Below are 21,600 nucleotides of genomic sequence, written 5' to 3'. Positions count from 1 at the left end.
CCGTGATTAGGTAGCTATACGGTACGTAGGCCCCCGTTAGCGGCGAGTGTAATAGGTATACCAATAGTAACGGACCGTTCAAACACTACTATATTATTCTCGTTCCGGACGGTACCTAGCCTACTATCCAATAGAACTAGGCGTATATAAGCTGCAGTTACTTATCGAGCGGTAATAAATATTTATTCTGTCCGGAGTCTAGTACCCCCCTACCTAGTTAATCGCTCTTATCCGGACCCAGAACCCCTCTAATCCCCTCCTAAAACTTCTATCCGTAACTAGACCTCCTACGGCTGTTCCCGGTATCGGTAGTGCGCGACTGTCCGGTGCTGCTATAACCCCTCCTCCCCTTAAGTAAAAGAAGGATAAGGGTAAGGCCCCGGTGGGTACCGGTGGTAGTGACAGAAAGGCTGCTGCGGGCCTATCCGGTACCGGTAGGAAGGATAAAGGTAAACGGAAGGCTAAGGATAAGGGTGATAGTAGCGCGGGCCTTTCGAAGAAGACTAAGATAGGTAGTGATAGTGACAGCGGGAAGAAAAAGTACCCGGACGTCCCCGCCTATATTGAAGTTACCCCCCCCTATAGCCCTATATATAACTCCGTTTAGTACAATTCGCCCCTCCTTACTCCCGGAATTGCTTATATAAGTGATCCGGCCGGAGCCGTCCGTTCCTATACGGAGCTAAAGGAGGTATAGGACCGCCTTACTTATAACCTGAATACTATAAAAACGGTGCTGCTCGGGAAGAATCTAATCTCGGAATCAGATAATAAAGATAAGGAGGGTAGTTCGGTAAGTTCCGAGGGTACTTTTACCGGTATTGAGTAGTTCTTCCTTCCGTTCCTTAGCGTATAGTGGTAGGTGTAGTGGATCGGCGTTTTTATTAGGGCCTATATAGTCCTTTTTCGATATACTTACTTTCCTATAGAGTAGTGCCTTCTTACCTACTCCCCTTTTCGGCCCGTTTCGGGCCAAATAAAGACTGTTTTAGTCTTTTCTTACTATACTAGCTCTTCTAGCGGCTGATAGTGGTGGAATCACGACTGCGAATAGGTGTACTGATCGATCTAACTCCGTCTATATAGGTTCCGGATAGGCGTCCCCTGTTGATTCTTACCCTAAGGATACTATTGAATTTGTATTATCCTCGGATTCGTAGTCGTTCGCTTCCGAATCCCACTTATCTACACCCGGTAGGCCTAGCGCGGATATATTCTCGCTATTATTCTACCGATTTTTCTTCCGGCCCTATACCCGCGTTTTAGTAATTAGATGCTCGGCGATAGTGTCCTCCCCTACGAATTCACAACGCGCTCCTCCGCGCTTAAATTCTTACTATTCTTCCCTCGTAAAGGTCGAAAGGTCCGCGTATATTGGCGGCGGGGGCTTAACCTTATTAAGTACTCTTCGAAGCTCTTCTGGACGGTTAATCTTTACTCCGGACCTACAGAGTGCCGACTGTCCCGTAGGCGAGGCCTATAGACAGGGGTCCTCGCCTACGTTTATATCTAAGAGCCTTACTCCGTTAATAAGATTCCTCAGAATATATCCTTACGGTTCGGCTAAGGCATATATACCTAACGGGTGACTCTAGAGGACCTTATATAGCCCGAACTATATATTCTCGTACTTCTTTTTAGCTTCGTTTTGTACTAATACCTAGTCTCCTAGTTTAAAACTAGTTTTTGTAACAACTGTGTCCCGAATTTACTATTTTTTGATTGTATAGATAAGTAGTAGTTCGTTTACTTTCGAACGGGTGTCCGAGAGGCGCCGGATTTGCTTATCCCGGTCGATTTCTGGGGGTAACTCGACTATATCACTTTTATCCGACAGTATTCGGGGGTATACTCTATATATAAGGAAGTACATAGTTTTCCCTGTAACTGTATACTCCCTAACCTAGGTAGCGAACACCGCTTATATAAGGTATTTATCCTATAGCCTTATAGGTTTCCCTATTAAGAACTTCGTTAGTATCCGGCCGATCAGTCCGTTAAAGTTTTCGATTTTTCCGTTCGTTTGTAGGTAGTAGGGGGTTATAGTACAGTGTTAGGCTTTGATTAGCTCCGTAAAGTACCGAACTACTCCGGAGAGGAGATTAGGGCTATTATCTAAGATTAGTTCTGTGAATACACTGTAGTATACGTAAATATCGCGGTATAGGAACTCAGCGATAACTTCTTCGGTCGCGTCCGGGACGGTACGTATAACTACCTACCCTATAGCGTAATCAATAGCAGTGATAATCTATCTGTTACCGTTTAGGGTAGTAGGTAGCCGTCCGATTAAGTCAATACCCTAGCGTTCAAATAGGCGCTCTCCTCTTACCACTATATACTGCGCTTCTTCGCGTTCTAGGCTTTTACGAGCGCCCTAGGAGACTTAGTAATTCGGATAGGTCTTTACAGCTTCTTCGATATCCAATCTTAGCGAAGGCCACTATCCTCGGGGGCGGATAATTCTGTATAGTCCCGGAAATCCTAGGTAGCTAAACTCCTTATAGGTATTGAGTATTAGGTCGGTACGGAACGGGGGTTCGAGGTATAGGGATACCTCCCCGTCTGTATACGTATAGATTAGCTGGCGGTTAACCTCCGGAGACGCTCGCTTATCAATAGGAATATCCCGGAAACTTAGGTTCGTAGTAAATCTCTTTACAGCTCGAGCGGTCGCGCGGTCGTCCGGTTCCGTTCTATCTTCTAGGAACCGGATTATCGCCGCTAGCCAATCCTCCTCGGGGACGCCTTATATAGCTCTAGCCTCTGTGAGGTATACGTCCTAGACGGTCCGTTCTTAGCTTATATTAGCGGGCGCGTCTTCGACTAGGTCTAGATATCGACTTATAGCGTCCGCTACAACGTTTTCCGAGCCTTTTCGGTAACGGATAGCTAACCGATATTCCTAGAACTCGGCGACCCAGCGCGCGAGGCGCTTACTGTACTCCTTCGTAGTATTGAGATACTGCAAACTCGCGTTATCGGTAATAATCGTGGTTTCGAAACGTCCGCTATCGATATATCGGTCCTATATACGAATCGCTTTCTTAATAGTAAGGAGCTCTTTTTTGTAGACGGGATAGTTTAGCTCTGTACTGTAGAGCTTCCGCCTATTATATACGACCGGATAGAGGATTCCTTCGTCGTCCTCTTATATTAAGACCGCGCTAAGTACCCACTCAGATATATCGGTCTTAATTGTGTATAGTTTATTCCGATCGGGTTGCTTTAGGACTAGTGCGGATATCAGTAGGCCTTTGATTTTCCTAAAAGCGCTCTTGTAAGCTTCCGTCTATATAATTAGTCGGAATCGCTTTTTACGCAGCGTGGTATCGGTCTCTTTCAGGAGCTTATAGAGTAGGACGTAGATTTTCGTAAAATCTTTAATAAATCGCCGATAGTACGTAGCTAGTCCCACGAATTACCGGATATCGTAGACGGTTTTTAGGCGTAGCTAGGTGTTTATAGCTTCAATCTTAGCCGCTAGGGGCCGTATAGTCCCGTTCCTAACAATATAACCGCAGAATTCTAGTTAGTTCGTAGCGAACTGGTACTTTACTAGCGATACGTACAGTTCCTATTCTACTAGTAGAGAGAGGGCTTATTCTAGGTACTTACAGTGGTCCTCTATTAATACTAAAAAGATAAGAATATTATCGAGGTACACCACTGCGCTGTGTCCTAGTATAGGCCGTAGCGTGTTATTAATCACCGATTGGAATATAGTAGGGGCGTTACAGAGTCCGAACGGTATCGTAAGCTATTCGTATTTACCCTATATTATATTAAAAGCGGTCTTTCTAACTGCGCTCTCCCCTATATAGATCTGCCAGTATCCGGCCGTAAGGTCAATCTTCGATAGGAACTGGGCGTTACCGACAATATCCAGCAGTTCCTAGATTCTCGGCAGTGGGTAACTGTTCTTCTCGGTAATCTAGTTCAACCCGCGGTAATCAATATATATATACTATTTCCCGTTAGGTTTCGCGACGAACACTACCGGGAAGCCCTATACGCTGTTAGAGTAGCGGATTAGGCCCTTTCGGATTAATTCTTCGACCTAACGGGCCTATTCGTCGAGTTTTTCGGCCGACAGTGGGTATATATTGATATTGATAGGTCGCGCTGTACCGGTTTCGATATCGTACGCGACGTTTCGCTCCGGTAGTAGGGCCGTAGGTAGTTCTGCGCGGAAGATATATCGATATTTTTCTAGGATTGCCTATACTTAGGGGTTTTCGTGTTTTAGTAGCTCCGAGCGGAGCGCGGTGGTGTCGTCGGGTTTCGCCTACACTATAAAGAGCCGCGCTTATATATTTCTCTTCCGTAGGATTCGTGATACGTGTCTAGCGGAAATCAGATTTACGTAGGTGTCTCCTTTTACGATTATATACGACCTATTCGTAGGGTATATATCGTGTTTCCTATAGGTATAGTCCGAAAGGGTTATAACGGACGTTTACCAATTAATTCGTGGGTTTTCGGAGCGGAGGAAGTCCTATCCTAGAATAACGTCGTACTCCGTTTCCAATACCTATACCTTAACTCGGCCTATCTATCCCCCCAATCCGATAGGGAGTACAACGAACCTAGCTATCTCGAGCTGTTACCTATTGGCGACAGTCACTATAAGGGGAGTTTTAGGTTTTCGGATTTTTGCGGTCCCGCCTAACTTCGTAATAATATATAGGGAGACAAAGGTATTGCTGGCCCCACTATCGAGAAGTATACGGGCTCGCAGCGGCTCCGTTGGGGCCGTATAGATTTTTCCCCGATAGAACGTTAACGAATCGCTTATAACGTTAAGGGATACTGATACGTATAGTGGCTTCTTCCGGCGGCGTTCTATCTATATCGAGTTACGGCGCTGGCGGTTCTTTTCGCGCCTCCGGAGCTGCGATAGAGACTCTGGCCGAGCCTATTAAGGTTTCTTTTTCCTCGGGACGTAGAGCGGGTTAAGGAGGTCTTCTATATCCAGTGGCGGTTACTCGGAAGCCTATTAAAGACAGCCGACGAGGGCTTCTATATCGTCTAGCCGGACTAGTTTTCCGCCGGTCGTAGGCCTCGGCGAGACGCAGCCTATTACTTCCGTTTCGTTTCCTCCGTTTTTAGAGAGCGGTATACTCGCGCTAGGTAACCGGCTTTACCGCAGTTATAGTACGTTTGTGTCTCTCTTAGTTAGGCTGTTCGCGGTCGTAAGTGTATCGCTGAGAGATCTATTTCGTCGGGATTCGGGGCGGTAGTCGGCCTATATTAGAGGTTGCGTACGATTATAAGGCCCCGTTTGTATCCGATAAAGAGGTCAACGACTTCGAGTATTATCGTTGGTTAGTTACACTCTACAGCCTACCTAGCTTAGTACTCCGTTTTAGTGCCTACGATAAAGCGGTGGATAAGGAGTGGTTCCGAGATTCCTACGTTAAGGTCTCCTACGGCCTAGCGTAGGTTAGCTATATAAGCCGTAATCCCCGTACACCCCTATTTTAGGTTATTAAACTTCTCCTAGAGTTTCTCTTAGCTAAGGTACTCGGAGAATTCTCTCTTAACCTATACCTTAAAGGTTTCCTAGGATCTAAACGTGACCGATCCCTGGTCTATATACACCCGTTTATAATTGTCTAGGCGTTGGAGGGCGGTTTTTACGAGCTTCCCGCTCGCGTAGATAATTCGCGCGGCTCCGGGTATATTATATCCTGTGATATCTATTAACTCGTTAAAGTATCGGTCACAGTCTACGACCTATTTACGGGCCGTATCGCCCTAGATCGTTCCGTCGTAGTTATTAATCTTCCTAATATTATTGATAATTAATCTCTTTACGTCCTTATCTATTCCTGCGAGGCCTATATTAGTTCTGGCGTTAACAGCCGCGGGACTTATATCGGCCCCCTCTGTTGTAGAGGTCGCTGTTACCTAGTGGTTCGCCTACTTACTGGTAAGTAGTTCGCTAAGGCGAGTAACCTCGGTTTAGTGTATTAGTAGGCTTCGGGCTCGCTCTGTAGCTGCGTATAGCACTAGATAAACTATTTCGTGGTCCCGGGTGTTATATATATATAGGTACAGCTCCCTTTCTCCAGCCGTTAAGACGTTTAGGGCCTACTGGACCTCTACGGCTAGTCCGGTTCGGACCTAGTCGCTTATTAAGGCTGGGGTTTCGGGGGTGCTTATTTTCGATATAGACAAAGGCTTCTTATCGTTTAGGGGTGTTTATATCGTTCTTACCGTTATCTTATTACGGGGGGGGTGGTATTTATATTGTCTTGTCCTACCCCCCTCGGATACAGATCTGTTCTGACCCGTCCGGGCGAGCGGAGTGTTTTATAAGGGGTGATCGCTGTAATTCCGGAGCTTTTTAGGCCGGTAAGCTTCTGTTCCGCCGAACGGTGGCTTAGCGCGTGAGCAGCTAGGCTGGTTCTACTGACCGCAGTGCCGTTCGGTCCGGATCGCTCTTATCCCCTTACCTTTCCTTATATTCTCGTATAGACGTAGGTCCGCTGGATCGTATATCGGGTTCAGGCACAGAGGGCTAGATATATATCTCGATATATAGGTTCTTGTACGGGTATCTTAGCCTTGTTTCTGGTCCCTCCGTACCCTTCCCTAGGCTTCTATAGAAGAAAACCTTAAACCGATATACTACCAGATATGATTCAGAAAGGATCGTATAGTTCTGTATTAGACTGGGGGACTTAGGCTACTATATATATATATATATACGGAAGTCTATATATACCGAAGTAGTATAATGCGGATCGCTCCGGACCCGTTCGGTGGCTCACAGTGTCCAAAGACGCAGATCATATACCCTTAAGGAGCCTTCCGGATCTCACTATCGTAGCCTTTATTGTGTCTCAGTACTACTACTGTGTACTATAGTACGCTACCACTCGATAAACTTTACTTTAGACGCGTTGTTTATCGCGTTATAGAGGATAAACTGCTTTCTCCGATCGGGGCCGACGCGTTTAAGAGAGTAATTAAGAATAGCCGGTTAAGTGAACTCGGACTCTATTAGTGAGATAGAAGTCTATTAGCTGTTAAAGAGACTAGGATTAATATTTAGATTAAGGTTAGGATTAAATATATCGGCGATGTAGGAGAGGTCTAGTTAGGAGCTCGGAGGAAGTAAAGAAGGCCCTGCGGTATAGGCACTAGGTTAGGATATAGTTGATATAATATAAGGGATAATATAACGACTATAGGAGAGTGAGTGATCTGAACTTACAATAGGTAACTTACGACTGTGTAAAACGAGGATTACTAGTAAAAGGGGTGCTTTGTATAGATCTAATAGATCGTAAATTGAGTGTAGACCCACTATATATTATAAGCTGATTGGCTATAAGTGTCTTTGTCTATAGGTATACCTATAGGTATACCCGTGGGTACGCCTATAGGAATATACCTAAACGCCTATCTTAAGTTACAATCGAAGGATTTAAAACTCCCAGAATAATAATATAAGTCTTTGAGTGATATAATTGACAGAATTTAGTGATATAAGCTTATAAAATAAGAATTATACTAATTATCTTTCGATCTACCTATAAGAAATATACTAGAGTAAGAGATAAAGTAGAATCTATAAGTAGTATTTTACTTATAGAAAATACTAGGTATATACCACTGACTTAAATATATATCTTTAAGCTGTTACAGTATAATTTAATAAGTTAATAAAAATACCACACAATATAATATATTTCGATTAAAATTTTATTCCAATTCGTATTATATATATACTAGTTTCTTATATATATAGATATTTCAGTAAAATTTATAGATATTATAGATTAAAACTGCTATTTTATATAGAGTTAGTAAAATAGGTGTAAATAACAGTTATTTATTATACAAAGTCAGCGAGTTATACGTCTATTTTGGGTGACTTTATACAATAGTAGGTATCGTGGGTATACCCGCTGTGGGTATACCCGTGGGCCTTGGGCGTTATAGACGGGCACTCGAAAATCCAAATAGCCCAAGGCCCACCGTGGACGGGCCTTAGGTACCTCCTAGGTGCCTATGGACAGGCGATGTCGCAGTCTAGGCCCTATAAGGCTTTAAAAACCGGGGAAACGTTATATACTAGTCCCACGCGGGCCAGAATGTAATGGATAAAGATCCTTATAACCTGGAGACCGACAATACGGGAGTCAGCTGATATAGGACCAATATATAATCAGCCAAGTATCGTGACCTAATCGTGAGGGGTTCGTCACATGACGGCCACGTCAGTCGATCAGATGGTTTACCCTATAGTCTGGGATCCCCCTGGATCCCACTTACTCCTGTAAGAATTAGTCTTGAGACAGTTCCACACAATACATTGTATTCGTCTCCTCTCACAGAGTCCTTGTATCTTACCCGGTTGATAGGCCCTACACCTGAGACCAGTATACCATTACACAGAAATAATAGAAAAGGAAGACGAAGTGATACAGAGAGATAAAAAAAGAAGAAAACGGGGAGATACAGAGAGGAGAAACAATAGAAGGTAGAAGGTAGAAGTGAATTGAGAGTTAGGGGGGCCGAGTTAGACTTCGGCACAACCCACTCTAACCCGGACCCAACCCAACCCAACCCAACCCAAAATGGGTTTTGGGTCTATTGCTTCGACCCAACGATAGGTTTTGGGTTATAGCTTATAACCCAAAACCTATTGGGTAACCTATTGGGGCCCTAATATAGTGTAAACCAGACAAACAGACTTCTAGCGTGTAACTGTATAATTAATATATTTTTTGCTTATAATATTGAGTATTTTACTTACAGCGCTCTTCTAGAAAAAATAGAGAATAAATCAAATAATTAAACCAGGATATATTTCTCTAATATTGCTCAAAATCCTTATCTACCCTACTCTTACGCTTCCTCCCTAAGGCCTATCTCTGAGTTATAGTCTCTAGTAACTCTGGCTCTGTTACCTCTATATCTATATCTATTAAATAAGGAGATATCTCTCGCAGTCTATTATCTACTCCTTCTTCCTCTTTATTATCACTAATTAGGTTAAGCTCAGTATCCTCTATATATTTATCGTTCTGCTCCTTCGCTAACTCAATCTCAGCTAGTGTAAAGAACTGCTTAAGCTACTTTACCTTAGAATCCTTAATATTGAATCTTATTGTATATAGAAACAATATAAGCTCCTCGATTGTTTCGGACTTTAGACGACTACAGCGGTAGTGATAAATATCCCGAGCAGTATTAAAGAGCCGTTCGATACCAGCACTAGTTACTGGGATAGAGAGAATATCGCGAGTAAGTAACGTAATTATAGGGAAACGAGATTAGTTCTCCCGCTAGAATTGAAGAGGTTTAATATCAATTAGATCTAGTAGTATAAATATATTAGTATTATCCTATATAGAGAAGAAATAGATTATAAATATACTACTATCGAGATATTGAGTTATCTTATCACTAGCTGGTTTTGCGGATATCTTATTACTCTTTAGTATTATATTCAGCCTAGAACTAGATAATACTATTGTTGGAGTATTAGTCGATCCTTGATTTATTGTAAGGCGCCCTTAATATAGAATTAATAATTCCTAGAATAATTTCCGGTAGGTATTACGCTAGTAAGGCTCTTAATTATTAGATAGAAAGAACTAAAATCTGCTGTTAGGTGCTAGTATTGTCCTAACTGTATAGATATATCCTTTAAGATTGTCGGTTTAAGAGTAGTACTTATTAAGTTTTAAGCGACTAGCTATAAGTGCTTTGAGTATATCTGATTTCTATAGAATACGCTTATGTTTAAGCAGCGCCTCTGCTTTAAAAAAGTAATTAAAGAGGGTATTGTAAATCTTAAAGATAAGATATATAGTGACCTCCTTTGTCTTCGAGAGCTCTGTTATATAGTTAAAGAATAGCCGAGTGATTTGTAGAAGATAGTCAATTTAACGCTATTCTTAAGTATTAAGCAATATCTCCTTATAGTTATACTCCTTACAGAAGGGCTAGAAGAAACTATATAGTCTCTTTATATAACGAAGTATTAAGAAGGTAGAATTCCACCGAGTCCTTACGTCCTGGATTGGAATAAGCTAGGATCCCTTTTCTTAAAGTCGGAGAAAGGCCGCCTAGTGTTACGGACTTATATAGATATATATAGTAAGATAACGGACCTTATTTAAGGTGTATAAGATCCTCTGTGTCTAGTACTAAGTATTTACCTTTACTGCAGATAACTTCTAGTTAGTCCACTTTGTTTCTATATTCTTATTTAGAGGGATAGCCTTTAAACGATCAAGGAGCTAGTTTAAATAAAGCTGGATAATATAGGTAAGATAGGGTATTCGGATTACTATTATATCGCTAGAGAGCGCCTACTGAATAGCCTTAACTATTGTCTTATTGTTAGTTATATTATCAGTTGTGACTCTAAATACCCGATCCTAGATCTTGTACTTAACTAGAGTTTTAAGGAGTATACCACTTAGATTTAAACCGGTATAGGAGCTATAAAGTGGTTTAAATCTAAGTAGAACTTCTTAGTATACCTAGTTACTATCAACAAAATAGCCAGTAATAGCTATAAACGCCTAGTTATATAGAGAAGTCCAGCAATCTAATATAATCGAGATTTTTGCGTTGTTAGGTAGTATTTAGAGGATAGATTTCTGTTATTCTATAATTATATTACGTAAACGACGACGTATTGTAGTAGCAGAGGGTATCGGAGGGAGAGATAGTGCAGAGCGGGCTAATCGGAATAGCTTATAAAATATTAGATATTCGATAAGGTAGAATAGAAGTCGATTGAGGGTGAGAAATTGGAGAAGATACTCTTCCTATACCGATTGTGAAAAAGGAGCCTCTAGTAAGCCGTGATCCTATATATCTAGGGGTGTTAGGGAAATCAGATAGCTAAATAAAGAGGTAAGGAGATACTACTTTTTAAAGGAACTGGGTAATTTCTCCTTTCCCTCCCTATTAAGCTTTATAACAGCCTACTGTCTTTAAATACTTCAATATTGTTAATATACTATAATAGCCCTTTCCGCTAGGTAATAGAGAATAAGGATACTCTAGGATCTTTAAGCAGCGCTTATATATCACCTTTAGCGCACTATCTTTAGTATAGGTAACTTAGTCGAAGTTACTCTATATATTTAAATTGCGATTTGAATCCTAGGAAATCTTACTTTTCTACCTATAGTCGGTTTATAGCTACCACTTAACCTATTCTTTATATACTATATTGTTATAAAGTATATATACCTTTCTCCGATCGGGGCTAACGCGAGTAAAAGAGTGTAGAATTAGTAGAAGGTTAGAGGGCCGAAGGAAGTCAGTATTAATAGTATTAAAAGGCTCAATTATAAGCTGGCTACCAGATAGGGTTAGAACTCGAGAAGAGGGTATAAGATAGCTAAGGTTATCTGTATCTGTATCGTAAAGAGTAGGTAAAAAGTCAGAATACTAGCTTTAGGATATTGCGACCGAAAAGAGGAATACTATAGAGGTAAGGGGGAAAGGCAGAGAGAGTATATACTTACAAGAGAAGGGTATATAAACAGTAAACACCTTAGTCCTATAGTAAAGTAGATAGATCAAAAGGTATAAGCTATAATATTATTTGATTGGCTATATAAGCTCTATTTAAATAGGTCTAACCTAAGAGAACCCAACAGGACCTAACAGGACCTATCAAAACCCAAGAGAACCTATTAATAACCTATCAAAACCTAAGAGAACCTATTTATAACCTATTAAAACCTAAGAGGACCTATTTATAACCCACTCCCCTAGAAGATCCCTCAAAAATATTTTATTTACCCTCCTAGAAGAACTTTTCTAACCGCGGTTAGAGATAATAATATATATACCTATACCCCCCTAGAAGGGCTTTTCTGACCGCGGTTAGAGATAATAATATATATATCTACCCCTCCAGAAGGGCTTTTCTGACCGCGGTCAGAAATAATAATATAAATACCTACCTCCCAGAAGTAATTTTCTGACCGCGGTCAGAAATAATAATATATATACCTACCTCCCAGAAGTGATTTTCCGACCGCGGTCAGAAAATATAATTCGGAGTATATATAATAAGTTAAATATAAGAGAAGAGAAATATAGCTTTAATATAATATCAATTGTATATAAAATCAAATAAGAATAAGATATTTCTATTTATATTTATAGTTATCCTGTAATATATATATACTCCCCTCTACTATAAATATATATTTTTAACAGTCTACAGTCAATAAATACTTAAATTAATAGAACACCACTATACTATAATTAATATGAATTTTTATCAGTAATCAATATAATATAAAGCCTATTAGCTTCAAATTTAGGGTAATTATATAAATTTTCTAACTTAATATTGTGATAATATAGCAATATTTGATGAAAAAACCAGAACAGCTGTAAAAAACAGTAATTTATTTGAATGACTTAGTATTGTTATAAACGCTAAGACCTATCTTTTATGCAAAAATGGGTTCAAATGGGTTATTATTGGGTTATTGGGTTTAACCCATTGGGTTTTGGGTTGGGTTGGGTTATAGAGGGCAGAACCTAAAACCCAATAGGTTGGGTTTTGGGTCGGAGACTCCGACCCAAAATGGGTTCTGCCGAAGTCTAGGCCGAGTACTACTTATATAAAGTGAAAGAAAAGTGGAAGTAAGACCACCCCGGACAGAAATAAGCGTTTTACTATAGGGATTTTACCTTTCTTTGTCCAAAGGTTCCTTACTACGGCTTTTATTACACAGGGGGAGGAGTATACCTTCAAAAATCCCAGCGCCACGCTATTCTTGGGATATCTCTCCTTTGTGCAGACAATTTTAGTGGCTCTTACTGCGTACTGTGGTATATATAACCGGCCAGGGGATATTTCAGCCGCTTTCAAAGCCTTTATTACACGATTATAGCGTATATAACCGACCAGGGGGAGCGTTTCAGCTATTCCTAGAGAATTCACCTAACACAGAACTCTTTGTCTCCGCAACAAAGAAACGGCCGGAGCTATCCAGAACCGCAGGAGAGTTCATTTACACAGTTTTGTTTGATATATACGGGAACTAGGGCCTAGTTCCGAGTCAGTGGGGGAGGATAAGATCCGGAAGGCTCCTTAGGGGTATATAATCTGCGTCTTTGGACGCTGTAAGCCACCGGACGGGTCCGGAGCGATCCGCATTATGCCACTTCGGTATACATAGACTTCCGTATATATATATATATAGTAGCCTAAGTCCCCCAGTCTAATACAGAACCATGCGATCCTTTCTGAATCACACTATCCCTTAAAAGGTATAGTCGTAGGGTCTTAGAAACCCTAACAATTTCAAAATCAGGTATCTCCGACCGTTCAATAGAAGGGATTAGGATATTAGGAGGGTCCTTAAGAATTAGAGAAAGAACCTATATCTCCTTCTATTGTCTTTTCCTAGGCTAAGGTAGAATTTTCGGTAAAGGATTGATTTTCGACTGTTTATATTGTAGATATATCTCCGGAAGATTCACCGGATTCGGTCTATAAACCTATTTATAAAGCTTCCTATTTACTTTAACTCTCTCTCTAAGGTCTTTAGTTAATTCTTTAAGAGAACTGTCTATCTAAGATCCAGTTAGTTAGCTATTTAGAACCAGTCTCTTTAGAATAACTACCTCGATATTTAACTAACAAGGCTAGAAAATTAGTTATCTTAAAGGAGAACTAGTCTAAATAGCAAAGTACCTTTTCGGAACCTATAGAGTTAGGTTAAGGGTCTATACTGTTCCTAGAGTGTCTAGGCTAATCGAAGTCCGCTCTAGGAGCTTCTTCTAGGTCACTTCCTCTTCTAAGTCGGAATAGACTGCGACATCGCCCGTCCATGGGCACTAGAAAGTGTCCACAGCCCGTGGGCCTTTTGAAATTTGACACCCATCGCCCACCGTTATACAAAATTAATGCAAAAATTACCCTATTAGGCTATTTTATATATATAACTAGTTCTTGGCAGTATCCACCTTGCCAAGAGTGCCCGTATATATCTTGGCGACGCTAAAAGTGTCTCCACTTTGGTGGGCGTTGTCGCAGTCTAAGTCGGAATCAGTTTTAATCTCCTATATCCTAGGTCGGGGTCGTAGTATCCTAAAAGGATAACGCTTCTTTTCTTTAAAAGTATCAAAAACTATAGCTTCTGCACCCTAATTATCGGAATCTAGATCCTTAGGTTTCGGTTTTATTCTCGGAGTATCCCCCTTTAGATTATTGTCTCTATAATCTGTAAAAGGAAAAGTAATATCTCTCGATCGATAAATCCTATTTATCTCTAGGTCCTATACCTAGTAGATATAGCTATTATCTCCTTTATAACCGATAAGGTAGCACTTAGTTACTTATAGTTCCGATTTCTAGGATTTGATTTATCTTTCCTCTAGAATATATATAAAAGCTGTTTCACCCTAAGCGCGAAGAAAAGAGAGATCAATAGACTCTATTGTATTATAAAGTGGATCCTATCCCTTCCGAAACTCAGTAATCGGAATCAGTCTAGTGTATAGATTCGCCAATCTATTATAGATATAGGCTGCTATTTCCACTCGGAGAGGCTATAGTTTATCCGGAAGCTTAGCGTCTAGACCTATTATCCTTTATATCTTATTGATTACACTACCTATTCTCTCTGATCTTCTATTTACCTAGGGAGTGTACAGTAGAGAAATCTCTATAACTATACCTTTACTTTTACCCTATTTCTTAAAAACAAAGAATTCCGTTCTACTATCGCAGCGGAAAAAGGTAGGTAATCTCTATCTTAGTAAATACTGTCGTTTAGTGTACTTAATTAGAGCTTTAGAGACTTAATCTTTCGTCTGAAGAGTGATTGTATCAATATATCTAGTCGTATCGTCAATAATTAGAATATAGTAGCGCTTACCACTAATACTAACTAGTTAAATTTCTTAAGTATTACAGTAGAACTTAACTCCTAGTTAACTATATCTCTTCTGGGGAGTTCGTGAAATCTATCTTTTCGACTTCCCTAGTTTATAAGGTTTATAGGTAAATTCCTAGTCAGTAATTTTATTGTTTAGGTCTACTAGAACTGTATTCTTTAGAGTTAATTTAACTTTCGGCTTCCCGGTATATCCTAGTCTTCGATAAATCTTATATACCGAAATTGTACAGTTCGCAATCCCGTTAGTATCGTCCGGTTCGCTTTTAATATCTAGTTCGTTTTTATCCGAAAAATCGGCTTCCGAATTATTATCTCTATTGTACAGAGGTCTATTAAGGTAGTAAAGACTGTCAATTTTCACTATATATCCAATAATCTCGCGTTCCTTATTTACGAGCGTATAAAGGATTGTATCTAGGTAATAACCGAAGTTCTTAATCAGTGTCTCCGGTGCTATTAGTCTTAAATTAGCTTTAGGAGAGTAGTACCCTTCGACAATAACAGTCGAGATACTACCTTCTAAATTATAGAAATTAATAGGGAGTTTTCTAATACCCTTAGCTTTAGTAGATTTTCTATCCACTCCAGTATAGGTATATACTTATTCTCCCTTTTTGTATATACGAATTTCGTAGAAATCTGTCCTATAAGGAGTGATTGGCTTACTGTAGCTATAATTAATTATCTAGAAGTGTTACGGATTTATCTAATCCTATATCTTCTTAGCAGTGGTTATACGAGCGACTATTACTTTTCCCCTATCTTAAGAGCGCCTCTTTACTAGTGTAAAATATTAAATTCCTTCACGAGGTTTAAAACCTTTATTTAATTCCTCTGTAAGGTAGAAATATCTCCTTACTATATAACTAGTAATACCGCAGTGAGAATATTTACCCTTTTTGTACTGTAGGTTCTGCTTATATTGTTCTTCGGCCTAGTCTTCAGCAGAAGTACCTTTTAGAGGAGCGTTTTTCCAGCGAGGTTTCGACTTATCTTCAGTAGACTTATCCTTTTAATCTTCTTTCTTACTCTTCCCCTTCGCTGATTTATCTTCTTATATTTTAGATTTCTTCGAGTCTCGAGTAGGCTTTACTGTCGAAGTCAGTTCATTATAAGACTCGAGAGCCAGTTTCGTAACTGTTCTTTTAAATTCGTCCTTAGTGTAAGTCTTCGGAACGATATTCTTTATATTTTTGTAGTAGTGTTTAACCGAGCGAAATTTATCTTCGAGTTAGCTAAGCAGCTAGAAAAGTGTATCGAAAGGAGGAACTTCTATATTGAAGCGAGAAAGTTTATTATATTGATTCTAATAAGCTAGGATAAAACTCTCTGCAGTTATATAGTTTTCTCTCTTAATCAAATAAGATTTAATAACTTCTCGGCGAATATTTTCGGTGATATTCTTACTACGAATAGACAATTCAATCTCCCTTATTAGGTCATCGGCGTAAGTAGGAAAGTCGGAATCACCTCCCTTAAGAACGTCGATAATACAATTATCCACTTAGGCCTAGATCCAGCTATAAATAAGTAAAGACCAATATTTCTATCTTAGGTATCTTTTGTCTAATTTCTTCGGACAGGGTATCGAAGAGTTAATTACTACTTTAATACTATTGATTTCTAGCGCGTTATAAATAAATCTGCGCTATCGGATAAGGTTCGAACTATCTAGCTTAAGCTTCTAAATTCGGAGTAGCTTAATTTTCTAGGTTCGTAGAAGAAAAGAGGCCTATATTAGGTCTTTGTTAGGAATTTCTCGTTCCGAATTATCTTCTTTAGATATTATATTGTAGTGTAACGAGGACCGGTGTACTCTTTTTACTCGGTTAGTAGGATTCGCTCGGTCGGCGGAATTCGCTCGGTCGGCGGAGTTTACTTAGTCGGTGGGGTCAGCGCGGGGTTCCTAGTTAGTACGCTCTAGAGATCGACTTTGTCGGCGAGATCTTCGAGATCCACTTAGCTAATTACGGGACTGTAAGACAATATCACGTACTCCTTAATCTTTAGTACCTAAAGTGGTATCGTTGTCGCCCTAGTATAACGATATCTTAAAAAATATAATAGGGACTTCGAAACTGTCTCTTTATTAAAATTTAGATAAATTCTTACGTTTTCTATAGGTCTTCAATAAAAAGATAATAGAAAAGTATCAAAAAGGATAAAAAGATTTAAGAATTTTAATTAGATTAGTTAACAAAAGAATTGTAGAGAAGAGAAGATCGGATCCACTCCCTCCTATTAATAAAACTCTGATATTTGCAATATTTACAATATTTACGTTACGTAACTGGGTAAAAACTCTATACCTAGATTATATAATCTAAAAATTCCACACTGAGTAGGATAAAAATATAGTGTAAAGGTAACACCGTATCGTCTAAATAGCTCTGTGGCTTATAATTAGCTGAATCTCCTGTCTATATAAAGGTAATGTACGGAAGAAGTAGTCTAAGAATATTGTCTGTCGAAAACCTTAGTGGCTTCCTATCGATAAGGGGGTTCCTGTACACTGGATACTTAGGACCACGGAGATCCTATAAGTCTCTAAGCTCTCGGATACGGATCAGAGGGTTTTCTGGATAACTAGTAACGTCGCAAAAACGTCCTATAGACCTATAGGGACTACGGGTAGGGCTCGGGCCGTCCCGTAGACTGGTCCACTCTGGGTCTTAGCGATTAAAAAAAGCGAGTTACACTGCTCAGTGAGAGCCAGAAAGGGCTTATAACCTATCAGCGAATACAATAGAATCAGATATATCTATTGGTGCGGTGATCCTGCTATACAGTAGATATTGATAATAATTGATTGATTGCTTGAGACTAACTAGGATCGAGAATGCTAACTATTTTGATATTCGAGTCTGGGTTGGAACGGTCACATGATCCAGCATGTGACACTCACGTGACCCAACAAGTATTCATTCGCCTTGTAATACTTCAATATATTTTAACTACTATACTATAAATATTTTATATTATCTATTAAAACTAACCTTTAATAAGATTTTTCTACTCGATACTAAGAAACCTAAGGTGACGATATATAAGGTATTAGCTTACAATTTAATTTCTTTATATTTCGAAAGTTTTTATAGTAAAAGATAAGAAAAATTTAGAGGTATACTAGAACAGCTGTAAATAACAGTATTTTAAGAAGTTAAATTATCTAATTTATACGTCCGAAATAGGAAAGGCGGGGAGAAATTATATATTTGAGGGTCGATAAGGGTCGATACGGGTGACCCTCAAGGGACCCTTAGGGGTTAGGGTCAGGGTCAGGGTCGGTAAGGTTAGACCCTGACCCTCTGAGGTGCGGGTGGAGGTTCCTAATCTCGGACCCGCGGGGCGGGTGAGTGCCAGGTCTACCTCCTCCTTGCCGGGGATAAGACCTGGGAAGGTCTCAGGAAACGAATGTCAGATCCAGATCGTCCATTCGATACCGCGTCTGCGTCATATGGTACATGACATAACCAGATAAAAAAGCCTCAATAACCTTCGATAGCCCAGGGTAAGCTTTCCCACGTGTACGCAAATTCCGAATCATGTCGCTTGTGTCATCACAGAGCTTCTTCAGAAACTCAAGTTGCGTGAGCCCTTCACACCTGGCCGAGTTTTGGATAAAATTGAATTCTTCCATCTCAACCATTTCTTTATAAAACGACATGATATCATTTATCCAATTAAAAGCGCATATCAAGTCTGGTATCAGCGGTAGGTAGTGTCCGAGGCATTCGGCTTCGGGGAATTGCTCAATTGGGAACAGCATGAAGGAATATGCTTCGGCCGCACCGACTTTCAGGCGAAAGTAGGTAGGGAATAGATTTGCTTCTGGGGGGAATCGAAGATTCTCGCTCTCGGCTTCTACGTAAGATGCACTGATGAATTGCAGTGTGTCCTTGATGATCATGTCGCTGGCGAATTGGCCAAAGATAGAAGAAAAGGAGCTCAGGAACTCTCCCATGCTTTCAAGGAACGGGCTTCCTTGGGGCTTTCGGGTCAAGAGGCAAATATTAAATCGCTTTAGGTGATTCTTGAACTCGAGATCGTTGACAAAATCGTCAATAACGAGGACATAAGTAGTGAAGATTGCGATTGTGCATTGTATATTGAACGGGGTTGTTTGAAAAGCCGTTGTTGCGATTCCCACACTGGATTCGATCTGTCTGTGGATCTTCGAGACAAATTCATCTGAGAAGCCTTGACTCTTGAAATGAAGCTTCACTTCGTCTTCCACTGCAGGATATATTTGCAGAGGAAGAAGTTTATAATCTATATCCAAAAGAAAGGCTTGTAAGATTTGACAAATCTCTGCCTTAATCTCAGGACTGATGGCAAGCACCATTTTGGATGATGAAAGAAGTAGGTGAAAGAAAAAGAAAGACAGATGCTGGGTGTAAGTAGGGGAGAAGAGAAGATGACTATACTTTATAGATACAGCAGCCACAAAAGAGGGCTACCTGTCACATGTTAATATACTAGATGCACGTGTACATCCATGGATAGTAAAGTCAGGGTTCTAAGGTTACACAGGTATATATAAGGTGATCAAATTGTGCGACGCATATCAAGACAACCTTGGAAGATTCGCCAGGAAGTATCTACCGAATTGATAGAATCAGGATATTCGACATTCTCGGGTACACTCCAGGGCTAGGTTGACACTATTGGGTCGGCACTGCCGACATGGATGGAACGAAGCCTGTTACTGAAGGATGACCATATTGGGAAATGATCGGAATGGTTCCCACTCATCCAGCGTCGCACAAAATTAAAAGATACTGAGACATTCTAGATGGACTCAGATGTCTCCCTTTCTGGGAAGATATAGGTACAAATGTCTGAGATCTTCTACTCCGTATAGTAGTATTAGATGCCAATTTATGTAGATATCAAATGAACCAATTGGCTTTCTCGTATTTAAGTTAAGGCACCAAGGCATCTGTATTATGAACATGACTAACGCCACAACCTAATTATTCACCAATCAGAATCCAGAAAAATCAAATTTGAGATTTCAAAAAGCGGCTCTGCCTTTGAGTTTCTAGCAAAACTCCAAATTCGATCTGAGAGAATGCACTCAGAGAGGATGCACACTCAGGACGAAGAAAATCAAGAGAAACACAGCAATGTCGTGTCACACGAATTGCCGCAGCCGGAGTTGCAGCGAAGGCTCAAAAGCAGACATCTACAGATGATCGCAATGGGTAAGAACTCTCCAATATATGTAACATTTATATTCTCATTCTCATTTTTATCTTCTTGAAGGAGGTGCCATTGGAACAGGTCTATTCATCGGTAGTGGAAGTGCTATCGCTACTGCGGGCCCTGTCGGCTCCTTGATTGCATTCGCCTTCATTGGATCAATCGTGTATTCAGTCATGATAGCCTTGGGTGAGGTAGCCACCTACCTACCAATCGCAGGAGCGTTTGCTACATATGCGACGCGGCTGGTTGATCCCAGTCTAGGATTTGCAATGGGCTGGATCTACTGGTTTTCATGGGCCTCGACATTTGCCCTTGAATTGACAGCTACTGGCCTAATCATTCAATATTGGGATGACACAATCCCAATGGCAATCTTCATTGCTGTATTTTGGGTTGTGATTATAATTTTGAACATGTTTCCTGTGAGCTGCTACGGTGAAGTCGAGTTTTGGCTTTCGAGTATCAAAATCATCACCGTTGTCGGCTTTATGATATTTGCCATTTGCATCAATGCTGGTGTTGGCAGGGAGGGTTATCTTGGATTCAGATACTGGGTTCATCCAGGCCCCTTCCGTGCATATCTGATCGAGGATCCCGGCAAAGATGCACTGGCTAAATTCGTCGGATTTTGGGCCATTTTGATCAAAGCCGGATTTTCATACCAAGGCACCGAGCTTGTCGGTATTGCCGCGGGTGAAACGGAAAATCCTCGCAAGAATATCCCCTCTGCGATTCGAAAGACTTTCTTCCGCATCGTGTTTTTCTTTGTGTTTACGATCTTCTTCGTCGGTATCGTCGTACCAGCTAACGACGAACGCCTTACCTCCGGTGACACAAATGCAGATGCGTCCCCCTTTGTGATCGCTGCGAAACGTGCCGGTGTCAACGTTCTGCCTAGTATCATCAATGCAGTACTACTCACTGTGGTCCTCTCCGCGGCGAATTCAAACGTTTACAGCGGCAGTCGGATTCTAGTTGGTTTGGCTCATGAGGGCTTCGCTCCCCAGTTTTTCTTGAAAACGACCAAACACGGCGTGCCTTATGCAAGTGTTGGGTTTACAGCTCTTTTTGGCCTGTTGGGCTTCCTCAATGTGTCAAATGCTGGAGCCACTGTTTTCAACTGGTTGATGCAGATTGCTGGCTTAGCAGGCTTTATTACCTGGGCATCTCTTAATATTTGCCATTTGGCATTTATGAGAGCCTTGGCTGCACAGGGTATCTCACGCGACACTCTCCCATATAAGGCTTCCTGGCAGCCGTTTTTCTCATGGTACGGCTTGTTCTTCAACGTCCTTATCATCATCACTCAAGGGTTCACTGCGTTCATTCCGAAATTCAGTGTTACGGACTTTTTTATCAACTACCTCAGTTTGTTATTGTTTGCAGTGCTATACATTGGGCACAAAATTGCTTGCCGCCCAAAGTTTGTGGATCCTGCCGAAGCTGATATTGACTCGGGGCGATGTGAGGAATGAGCCTT

The 21,600-nt window shown here is 40.6% G+C and overlaps 4 protein-coding genes across 4 annotated transcripts; 1 reads left to right on the top strand and 3 right to left on the bottom strand.

The window, feature by feature from the left end:
* Positions 1-1,296: 1,296 nt before the first annotated feature.
* Positions 1,297-1,873, bottom strand: N7479_009430 (uncharacterized protein; the record flags this gene model as incomplete). Its single annotated transcript, XM_057257123.1, has 2 exons — positions 1,297-1,336; positions 1,713-1,873. The coding sequence occupies 2 exons, from the start codon at positions 1,871-1,873 to the stop codon at positions 1,297-1,299; spliced, it is 201 nt and encodes a 66-aa protein (XP_057104581.1).
* Positions 1,874-2,053: 180 nt separating this feature from the next.
* N7479_009429 (uncharacterized protein) lies at positions 2,054-4,917 on the bottom strand (the record flags this gene model as incomplete). Its single annotated transcript, XM_057257122.1, is given in 10 exon segments — positions 2,054-2,218; positions 2,333-2,363; positions 2,445-2,748; positions 2,898-2,939; positions 3,037-3,148; positions 3,176-3,292; positions 4,293-4,346; positions 4,367-4,424; positions 4,611-4,849; positions 4,864-4,917. Coding segments are annotated over 10 exon segments (1,176 nt in total), but the record flags the coding sequence as incomplete, so codon positions are not given.
* Positions 4,918-18,315: 13,398 nt separating this feature from the next.
* N7479_009428 (uncharacterized protein) lies at positions 18,316-19,257 on the bottom strand (the record flags this gene model as incomplete). Its single annotated transcript, XM_057257121.1, has 1 exon — positions 18,316-19,257. One exon carries the CDS (start codon positions 19,255-19,257, stop codon positions 18,316-18,318), a length of 942 nt encoding a protein of 313 aa, XP_057104579.1.
* Positions 19,258-19,986: 729 nt separating this feature from the next.
* On the top strand, positions 19,987-21,595 carry N7479_009427 (Amino acid/polyamine transporter I; the record flags this gene model as incomplete). The annotated part of the gene is made up of 2 exons (XM_057257120.1): positions 19,987-20,119; positions 20,181-21,595. The coding sequence occupies 2 exons, from the start codon at positions 19,987-19,989 to the stop codon at positions 21,593-21,595; spliced, it is 1,548 nt and encodes a 515-aa protein (XP_057104578.1).
* Between the last annotated feature and the right edge of the window lie 5 nt (positions 21,596-21,600).

The sequence above is a fragment of the Penicillium vulpinum genome, assembly GCF_028829585.1.
Source record: "Penicillium vulpinum strain IBT 29486 chromosome Unknown utg000004l_segment0_segment0, whole genome shotgun sequence".
Taxonomy (NCBI): domain Eukaryota; kingdom Fungi; phylum Ascomycota; class Eurotiomycetes; order Eurotiales; family Aspergillaceae; genus Penicillium; species Penicillium vulpinum.
Note: the sequence above shows the minus strand (reverse complement) of the source record. Positions and strands in the feature narration are given on the sequence as shown.